Raw genomic sequence first — 10,874 nt, 5'->3', positions numbered from 1 at the left:
CCTAGAGCACATTCTCTACAAGACTGCATCCAGAAGGTTTAATCAAGTTTACAATAAAAGTAAGCAAATACATTTAGCTGTATTTGAAGAAATTTAACATTTCCTACACTGCAGCTGCATTCTTTTCTGTCTTGTTCAGACAAAGAATCACTTATCTTTTTCCTGAAAATCTCAGTTCCTACAAAAATAGAGCTCAAGATCTGAGCTTATGATTCTTAACACCTACAAAGCAATTCTTTGTAAACTCTTGTTCCATTTAGGATTCACAGCCACAGCAGGTCACCATCTAACTCAAACACAGCTTTTCTAGAGTAGATCCCTCCTTTCAAGACCCAGATGTTGAAAAGCACAAAGTTCTTTGTCTATACACTCAAGGATGTTCTCTGAGAATACATTCAAGGATTAAAAGACCTCAATTCATTGTCCTTCTGTGACTTTTGTAGATAGGTGGGTTTTTATGGGAAATGGAGATCAAAGTATCTGCTAAGCTAGGAAATGCTGCTGTGGAAGTGACATTTAAAATCCCTTATTACATACATTACATACATTACATACATTTGTTCTATTTTTCCTGGAATCATGAGATTTATTGGACCAAAAAGAGGTGAAAATACATCCTACCTTAAGAATATGGTATTTCAGTGGATATAGGAAAAGAGAGGCTCTCATTTTTGAAAACTCATCTCTTCTCAGTTATTTTCATAGGAAACAAGGCCAACCTCAAATTCCAGCAAATTTGCCAATTAATTTCTGCTAATCTGTCTTCTCACAGATTATCATTATTTTACAGTGCAACAAAACTACCTTCTACTGTGATAAAGTTGCCAGGTTAATATTACTTTCTCCTTTATAATGTTTTTCCATGGAAAGACACATTAAGGTAGGCTGAAGATTTGAGTCACTGCCTTTGACATGCACAGACCAGTAACAAATTGCCTCTGTCTCGTCTCACTCTCCAAAAGATCCAGTTGAGCAATTACCAGTTTTCTGTATGCATGTTTGAAAATAAAATAAACTGTCTCTTTCACAGGCAACCTAAATTCAGGTTTCCCAATTAAAAGTAAAGGTATTCTACCAGTCTTAAACATTTGGCTCTCCTTCACTTATACATACAGATTTTAAGCAGGCAGAACAGCCTCTAAATTCATGAACTAATTATTTTGGTATGTCAGCAAGTAGGCCCATACTTAATGTTATTGCACTATCACCTCATAAATCCAGACTCATGATGAAAAGAAGCCATGCTTCACTTACTGAGGGTTTTTTCTCTTACGGTTCATGATACCTACTAAAAAAAAACAAAACAAAAAAAAAAAATCAAGGCATACCAACAAACAACTTTGCTCTTAGGGTTTCTTAGGCAAGTTTAGCTAGAGGAGATCACAGATTGAGTCTTTCTGAAATGTAGAAAATTGGACTATCTTTCTGACAAATACACATGCCCATGCAAGACAAGAAAGTCATTCGAGACAGCCAAAAAGACTTCACTAAGGGCAAATCCTGTCTGACCCACCCGGTGGCCTTTCATGATGGAGTGACTGCAACAGTCAGCAGGGGAAGACCAACAAATATAATCTACGTAGACTTCTGCAAGGCCTGTGACATAGTCCCATACATTGTTATTGCCGAACTGGAGAAACATGGATTTGAAGTGTGGGCTATTCTGTGTGTAAGAAATTGTGTAAGATGGACACAAGCAGAGGATTGTAGTCAGCTATACCCAGGTGGAAGCCAGTGACAAGTGGTGTCATTCAGAGCCCTAGTCTTGGCATTGGTGCCCTTTAATGCCTTGATCAATAACACCTTTATAATAACTGGTGAGATTCAATATAGCCTTTATAGTAATTAGTGAGATCCAATGCACCTTCAGCAAGTTTGCAGACGACACACAGAAGGTGCAGGTGACACAAAGAAGAAAGGGGTGTCAGAGAAGTTCAGCCTGGAGAAGAGAAGGCTCCAAGGAGACCTGGTTGCAGCTTTTCAGTACTTAAAGGGTGCTTACAAAAAAGACGGAGAGTGGCTTTCTTTGAGGACATGTAGTGATGGAACAAAGGGGATCAGCTTTCAACTAAAGGAGGGCAGGTTTAGATTAGTTGTTATGAGGAAAACCTTCACTCACAAAATGGCAAGGCCCTGGTCGTCCAGAGAAGCTGTGGGTGCTGCACCCTGGCAGTGTTCCAGGCCAGGTAGGATTAGGTCTTGAGCCACCCAGTCTAGTGGGTGGAATCCCTGACCACAGCCAGTGGGTCAAAACTAGATGATCTTCAAGGTCCCCTTCAACCGACATGTTTTTGTGATATATGGAAACCACATTTTTGTGTTTGTGAAAATTTATCTCATGCAACTGTTAAGATTTACTTATCGTAGTTCCAAGAGTCAGGGAAGGTTTTACACTCACAATTTTGTGATGCTCATCCTTCAAAAAAATACTGATACAAATTTTGAATTTGGAACTGTTTATACTTTCACACAGCAATACTTTCAGAACACAAAAAAAAAAATTCCATCATGCTTCTGAAACCAAGTATTATCCATCTTTTTTCCAACCTCACACACAAGATAGGCAAACTAGCAAACTAACTGGAGAAAGTCTGCCTTGGATGCACTAAACACAGCACACTGTTTTCCACTGCAAGAGACTTGTTGCTCAACTACTCTGAACCTCCTCAATTACTGTGAATCAAATTCAATACATTTCACATTGTAAAACCAAAGGCTACTTGGTAACAGGTAGTATCTCCATATGAAGTATTACAGCTTCAAGTCTGTGACTCTAAAACAATTGTGCAGGGATTTGTTGCAAAACAGTTACCAATGGGAAAGTCAGGAGCACAAGATGTGAGTGGTCACGCTTAGGGCCATGCGTGAAAATTGTGACTCTCCCCATCAAATCACAGGAACAAGGCTGAACTTTTATAAACCAGCCTGGGAAGACAGCATCCTATGTATATGAAATCAAAAAGGTCTGTTCTTTGGTCCTACTGGCAGCTGCCACAGCCCAGCTGGCATTCATTTGGACAGACTGTCTTCATTCCTTCCCAAAAAACCACACGTTATCTACCAGAGCACTCGCCATTTCTCTGTGCAGTTGACACCACACACTGCACCAAGAGTCGCAGCAGAACGGGAAAACAAACAAATCTGCATCTATTTAGTTTGTAGATATAAAATAGTCTAGCTGATAATAGTTCTGGATGGAGCAATGAGTGGGTAAAGGAATGCCAAAGAGGCATGGGAAAAGTAAAGAAATGGATCTAACACTAACACTTCACTGCCCTTCCAGGAGGATTTTCACTTTCTCCCTGTTTAGGAGACTTGCCAACTGTGTATGACATGCATCTGCTCTCTTCCTCAAGTCCCCATCTCCACTCTTGTGAAGACTATTCAAGTAATCAAAAATTATGTTTCACCAGTACTTCTTTAGCTTATAAACTTACTAGTGTTCTGCAATTTTGTACCCAAGTGTTTTTCAAATTAGTGTAAGATCAGTTTTGTAGATCATATTTCCTGCCTTAAATGACACCTATTTTAGAACTGTATGTCTCCACAGAAACATACAACTTCTATTAAATATGGGCAGGCTCCATCGTGTCCAGACCTCTTCTCAAATTACCTTAATTCAATAAAAACAGGCTACTTGAAGCTAAACTAAAGCCTTCTTCATTCTTCCCCATTTTTAATTTTCAGTTATTTATTTTTAAGAAGCATTAAAAATGGAAAAAAATTGCGTGAAACATTAAGCTTCTTCCCTTCCTTTCTGTTCTACAAAAAAGCATAAAACTACCAAGTTTTCATCCAGTTTTAAAAAAATGATTTATCTAGAAGCCTTAAAAACATGAAGTATAAATTGAAATAAATGCAGAGATAATTTTCAATTATTTACACAAATTAAATGGGTATTTGCCAAACTGGGAGATTTTATGAGGAAAAAAAGAAGGAAAACGTCTGATTTAAAATGAATACTAATTAACTCAGTTTAAGATGCAGTGAGCGGATAGTTTTATTTATAAAAACCACTGGCACACAGTACACATAGGAAGTATGAAATTTGATTTATAAAGAAGTGAAGTGCTTCACAGAAGCATGGATTCCTGAGTTATTCTGAATAAAAGCTCTCATTTACTGTAATTGATAACACAGCTCCAATTGCCTTAAGCAGCAGAATAACTGATACTTGATAAGCACACAATAAAAAACATAGTAAAAAATACACAAGCAAATGGAAACTGGAAGATTGTGTCTCATCAATACTAACAGCCTTGGTCATGGAGGAAAACAATCTTACACTGAAGGGCACAAAGACTTCTTAAGACTGGTTTCATGATCTCACAACCAGTTCAAATGTACTGTAGATGCCTGCTTTCACCTCAATGTCCACAGCCACAATTACAAAGTCCTCTTGTCACAGGACACAAAAGTACTTCTGCTCCTGCATACCCATACAGGACTGATTACCCAGACAGGTGTTATTACAACTGAAGAAAGAAAAATAGTGTTTGGCACTTTCACTTCTTTTTCTCTTTTTCTGCTTTCCTTCTCTGCTGTAGCATCTTTAGTTCTGTCATTACATTCAAAGTTCTGTAAACCCAGGTGACCTGAAAAGTAAGTAAATTATTAAATTAGACTAGTACATATACCTTTATTCACTCATTTAATAAACACCTACATGAATTAACACATACGTACCACAATTATAATAGTATTCACCAGCAGCGGCGCTGAAAACACAAGTGAAATAAACATTCCTCTTGAATCAAAATATTGGTATTTAGAAAAGAGCCTGAAACAAACAAAAAGAAAATGAGAGAAAGCTTTATTTAGTGTAGTTCACACATTCAACTTTCCCAGCAACTCTTCTACATGGACACTGTACACATCATCCCACATCTTGGAATCACCAAGCACAGGCCAGCATTCTACTGTATTAAGTCAGAAGAAAGAGGTAGTTGATAACTGTTCAGTTATAAATATCAGTCTTTCTTTTTTTACAGCTTTATGTGCAAAAGCTAAGTAACATGACCACAAAAGTGCATCACAAATCATGCTTATTCTGAAGCATATGAAACTATCTTTTAGGCATTTTGCTTATTTATATTAGAAAAAAAACCAAAAATAATAAATGTAGCAAAGGTGTATTTAGGTCACATATGCCTGAAGTGAAACATAATGACGACAATTAGATGCCAGCATAAAGTGGTGTTAAACACATAACTTTTAGCAATATCAGGGCAAGATTAATTCAATGCTTAAAATATCAAAATAAACCATCAGTTTGATTCTGGTAGACAGGTTTAATAAACCAAGCAAATGTTAATGCTTGTTTTATATATATAAGTAAATATACAAAGCAGCAGTGTTATTTTTGAGAAGTGGTTCTTAATTCAGCTATTAAACATGAATAGCAAAGAACCCCCCCACCAAAAAATCTCCACCAAAACAAAAAAAAAAAAAATAGAGCAGCAAGAAACCAACCAAGCAAACAGAAAACCCACCCCTCAAAAAAAAGCCAAAGTTCACATTCTTTCCCCCTTAACCACAGCACTCTGCTTTTCCTGCAGTTCTTAGACCAGTTTTACAAACATCCATATAAACAGATTTTAAGCAGTACAATAAATGCATGATATTATTATTTCTTAGAAAATGTGATAACTATGATGTATTGTATAGTTTTATTAAAAAAAATGAAAGTGAAAACATTTACCTCCAATTCATGGCTGCTAATTCATTGATATATTCAGCGCAGTACACTAAGCCCACTATACAATAAAAGAAAAATATTAGATTCGGTATTTCTCTAGAAATAAACGGCTCACAATGTATCATCTAATCCAAATCCACGTGATCTTAAACCAAAGCTAGTAGGTGTTCTGCCAGTCAGCCATGACTGCTTTGGCTAGGCAAGGTCACTGTGGACTCTCAGGTGATAAACCCCGAGAATACAAAAGTTGTTACTGCAATGTACAAGCCAGTCTCACTCTTCCTCATGCCATTCCCATGGCTGTCAGCAGGGCACATGGTGAACTTGCTTCAGAAACTAAACCTGATCGTATTCACTGAACTGCACCGTAAGAACAAGGCAGACTACAAAGCAACTGCTGGCTCAGTCCATTTCTCTTCTGCTTCTCCAGCACAGGAACTCTTCATTGGGAAGCTGTGACACACACGGCGATGACCGTGCAGTAACCTTACCCATGCCACCTCCTCACTACGGCCGGAGTTTTCACACACCACTTCATGTATTTTCTTGGAAATGAAATAAATACGTATTTACAGGCCACAGCAGGTTGTATCGCAGATTAGCGCCGACAGGCGCGCACCGCTATCAGACAGACAAACACTCAGCCGCAGGCACCGCTCTGGGGCCCGGCACTCACCCATGCACAGGAAGTGCCCGACCTGCAGCCGGCGGTGCTGCAGGGACGCGCACGTCAGGAGGAAGCAGAGCAGGTGGAAGGCGGCCAGCCCCAGCAGCCAGGGCTCGGACCAGTCCGTGCTCTGCGGGCACACGGAAAGCGCGTCAGGCAAAGGCGGCAGAAGGGGCGTCGCCGGGCGGCCACGAGAGACCGAACGCGGCCGGTGTCGGTCACGGACCGCGGCCGCAGCCCCCCGCAGCACGCCCGGCAAGCGGCACGCCCCCAGCCCCCAGGGCTCCCCCCTCCCCGCCGGACGGCCCCGCTCCCCCGGCCGGCCCCGCTCCCCCTCACCGCCAGCACGGTCGACAGCCCCGGCGGGCCGGGCACCGGCGGCTCCATGGCGGCGGCAGCGCCGGTTCTCGCGAGACTCGGGCGGCCGCCGCCTCCCCTGGGGGGCGATGGCGGGAAAGGGGCGGGGCGGCCCCGGGCGGCCCCGAGGTGAGCGGAGCGCCGGGGGCGGGGGTGCCGTGGCTCGGAGGGCGGCCCGAGGTGGCTCCGCACACACCGCTGGCTCCTTGTCCTGAGGGTGGCTGACGGAAGCAGCTCTGGCTCTCCGGAACGGGGAAGGAGCTCTGGTGGCATTTTCAGCGTTTGACGTCGGGAGGCCACCAGTGTCGCCATCTGCTCTGTGGGGCCCCGCTGCGCTCGGTGCTTTGGGTCGGTGACCCAGCGCCGGTGTTGGCTCTTGGTCTCCTCTCAGGAGCACCCAAGATTGGCTTTAGCGATGGAAGTGCAAGAAAAAAAGAGCCTTAAGCCCAGCTGAGTGTTCTTTAAAAACACAGTTGAGCTCTCCAGGCAAGAATTTAAGTCAAACGAAAAACACGCTTCTCTACAGGTAATGCCCACCTCGAGAGGCAGCGGGGCCCTCTTCTCGCCACTACAGCAGACCTCAAGGGCACATTTTTTAACTATGGAAGTTGAAAAAAATAATTACAATGGAAAGGGAACAAGGCGCCGGTTAAACCTCTAACTTACAACTCCGTTTGCTAAATGCATCTAGGAATGGAAGAGCTGACTACTCTTAAGACTCACCACTTAAAGAGCATTTCAAGTTCAGATTCATAACAATAAAGCCAAATCTAATCTAAAGGATTCGATTTGTCAAACAAACAGCATTTTAAGAGATACCTCTACTTTCTGCTTTAATTACATGATTTTTTTTCTGATATTTTGACTTATCAGATGTGAGGCTTTGGCTTTTTTTTTTCCCCCAAAATTTTTTTGTAATGCATGTATAAGTAAATATTGAAGATGCTCTTTTAATTTAGTTTACCATATAGCCAGGTCATCACTCTGACCTGGTCTCTCTTCACTGCCACACTTCTGCAATTTAATATGAGATACTTGAAACTGAAGATTTTTTATATTTAGTTTTGCTTCTTTTCTCTTTAGGTTTTTTCTAGTCTTTTTCTCAACAAAAATAATATCTGGAGGCTAATTAAGGCTTTCACTTGAAGTGTTGTAAAATTAAGTAAGGTGATAGAAAGGTGGTCATTTCTGCTACCATTTGTGTCTTAAAATTAAGACTAGGGGAGGTCCCACACTGTAGATTGGAAAGCAAGACTGAATAACCCTATGGACCTGTACGGGCTGGGGGCTGATCTGCTGGGAAGCAGTTCCATGGAGAAGGACCTGGGGGTCCTGGTCCTCATGAGCCAGCAGTGTGTGCTTGTGGCCAAGAAGACCAAAGGTGTCCTGGGGTGCACTGTGAAGAGCATTGCCAGAGGTCACAGGAGGTGATCCTGTCCTTCTACTCAGCCCTGGTGAGGCACATCTGGAGTGCTGTGTCCAGTTCTGGGCTCCTCAGGACAAGAGAGATGTGGAGCACCTGGAGCAGGTCCAATGAAGGGTTACAAAGATGATTAAGGAGCTGGAATGTCTCTCTTATGAGGAAAGGCAGAGGGAGCTGGGCCTGTAGCTGAGCCTCCAGAAGAGATGACTGGGAGGGGACCTGATCAATGTCTGTCACTGTCTAAAGGGAAGGTGTCAAGAGGAGGGACCAGGCTCTTCTTGGTGGTGCCAAGCAATAGGACAAGAGGCAATGGGCAGAAACTGATGCACAGGAAGTTCCTCCTGAACATGAGGAAGAACTTCTTTACTGTGCAGGTGACTGAGCACTGGAACAGGTTACCCAGAGAGGCTGTAGAGTCTCTGTCCCTGGGGATATTCAAGAACTGTCTGGGCACAATCCAGTGCAGCGAGTATCCTGTAGGATGATACTGCTTGAGTGGGATGGTTGGACCGTATAACCTACTGTGGTCCCTTCCAATCTGACCCATTCTGTGACTTACTTGGAAAGTTTTACAGCTAATAAATTAAATAGTTTTGTGTTTCCTAAATGAGGAATGAGTTTTGTGTAATTGCTCAGTAATTGACTTCAGCAACTATCTGCAATAGCTGAAGGTCTTCAATGAATGCAGGATGCAGTCACTGCTGTATGAGTGGAATATGCTGGTCAGTGGTGAATCTGTGATGCAGACAAAGGTGGGTGGATAAGAAATTCTTGGGTTACTGTGGCTACAACATACTGAATTAAAAAATCATGTAGCTTTTACTGTCAGCCACTGTAGCATCAGTGGAAACTTTCCTGTTGGGAAATACAAGTTATTTCTTTTAAGATTCATTAAGATAAAGTCAATAATGCTGTTTGTCAGCAGATGGTAGCAGATACATAAGTATCTTCTGTGTGGTGTATGTTCTCTTTATTTTTAGTGGAGAATGAAATGTGAACAAGGTATTTAAAAGGCAATGAACAGATACATTCCTTTTTTATAGGGGAAAAACTTGTGTGTTTGTCCTTTTATAGCTTTGCAGAGCCAGTATGCTGCAATTAGATCCTATTTTTTAAGAATACTAACCAGGTGTGTAAAGTACAAATAATAGTAATAAGCTAGAAATGTTTCTGTTCTTGTTATTGTAAGAAACCTACGTAGTTCCTAAAACTTATTTTCAGTTTTCTATTGCAAGATTCAGATTTCTATGTAATTGCCTGCTAATGCATGACAGCATTATCCAAATGATTTGGATGAAAGATAAAAAAGCCTGATTGGTAAAAGGATTTTTCTTCCTTTTTAACAACAGAAAAACTTCATTTACTTTACATAGGAAAGGATCTAAAATCAGACATTTGTCTTAAACTTAGGTAGCTGTAAAAACAAGCTGGCTGGTAAAACCCTCTGTATGATAGGGTATCCTGTGGTGGCGCGGCAGGAGCTGCCGAGACCACCGCATTCCCAAGAGTGTCTCCTCCACGAGAAAAGATGGATGGCTCAGGGTGCACCAGATGCTCATGTTGTGTGATAACTTCCAAGGGTCAGTGAAAGAATGACAGGAGGGGTTCTTTGTGTGGTATTCCTGTGGGGCTTTATTTACCATGCACAGAAGGGAACCAGAGATAAAAAATCCAGAACAAAGGATTATATATCTTATATCCAGGTATATAAACCAGGTTGCAGAGGAGCAACAGAGCTGAGGGCTGATGGGCTGAGAGAACAAGGGCAGAGGGGAGATGGGACTAAAAGGTAACAACCAACTGGGATCCAGGGGAGGAACAGCTAGGAACTGGGGCCAATAGGGAAGTCAGGAGCAGGGAACATTGTAGAACTGGTGAGAACAGGGATGACATAACTGGGTAATTAATACAGAACTGCAGCGAACTGTGGGAGGACATTTCCATAACCTTTAGAGGAGTGTTTCCTTCCAGTGCCTCTGGACCATGGCATCCTTCATTGACTCCAGGGATGCAGCATCTCCCCATTTTTTATTTATTAAAAATGCCTCCCCCACAGTTCTTTTGATGAACTTAATAAAACATAAAAACAAACTCAAAACTATTCCAATAATAATCAAAACCCATAACATTCCTTTTGTAATAGAGGATGTCCACCCTGGTATGTCCCAGTGTCCAAATAAACTGTCCAACCAATCAGATGTTTTCCATTGGGAGTTCCTTGATTCTGGATCTTCTTGATGTTTGATTGAATGGATTGGCTGTGGGACAGTAAGTTAAAACAACAAATGTTGTAATGCACATTTATGGTTTTGTGTTGCACTGAGGATGGTTTGTTCTGTTTCCCCTCTCGGTTTGTAGCATGGTTCTCCCCTTAACCCCTCCCTTTCCCCCCTGGCCAGCCCTGAGTGGCTGTGACCTGGGGTTCCTCCGCCCCTGAGTTGGGGTTGAAAATACCCCGTGTTTCCCATGCTTTCTCTTTTTTCCCTGAAACTCTTCAGGACAATAAACTTGGATCATCCCGGGAAGGAGAGCCTCCTCTAATCTTTTGCCTTTGTCCATGCCTGATAAAAGTCCCCTATCTCTCTGACCCCAGCTAGCCGAGGCAGGTCAGAAAGACCAGGGGAACCCCAGCAAAGAAAGTCCTTCAGAGTCTTCTCAGCCATGTCCGTGGGCCAGTAGGAGAAAATCGATGGCAGCTCTGTTTTGAAGGGTGGCGTGCCTGGTGGTTT

General features: G+C 42.1%; 1 protein-coding gene across 1 annotated transcript; it reads right to left on the bottom strand.

Moving 5' to 3' along the window:
• Positions 1-3,981: 3,981 nt before the first annotated feature.
• On the bottom strand, positions 3,982-7,034 carry TMEM18 (transmembrane protein 18). Its single transcript, XM_062488520.1, has 5 exons — positions 6,705-7,034; positions 6,375-6,495; positions 5,702-5,756; positions 4,687-4,780; positions 3,982-4,595 (listed from the first exon to the last, which is right to left on the bottom strand). The coding sequence occupies exons 1-5, from the start codon at positions 7,032-7,034 to the stop codon at positions 4,506-4,508; spliced, it is 690 nt and encodes a 229-aa protein (XP_062344504.1). The 3' UTR covers positions 3,982-4,505.
• Between the last annotated feature and the right edge of the window lie 3,840 nt (positions 7,035-10,874).

Source organism: Cinclus cinclus, chromosome 3 (assembly GCF_963662255.1).
Source record: "Cinclus cinclus chromosome 3, bCinCin1.1, whole genome shotgun sequence".
Classification (NCBI taxonomy): domain Eukaryota; kingdom Metazoa; phylum Chordata; class Aves; order Passeriformes; family Cinclidae; genus Cinclus; species Cinclus cinclus.
This window is presented reverse-complemented; position numbering and strand designations above follow the sequence as displayed.

Coding starts and splice junctions, on each gene's coding strand:
- TMEM18 (XM_062488520.1), bottom strand. CDS start 7,034: ATGGCGACACTGGTGGCCTCCCGACGTCAAACGCTGAAAATGCCACCA. Junction 6,496..6,704: donor GGCTGTCGACCGTGCTGGCG/GTGAGGGGGAGC, acceptor GTGTGCCCGCAG/AGCACGGACTGGTCCGAGCC. Junction 4,781..5,701: donor TTAGCAGCCATGAATTGGAG/GTAAATGTTTTC, acceptor TGTTTGTTTCAG/GCTCTTTTCTAAATACCAAT.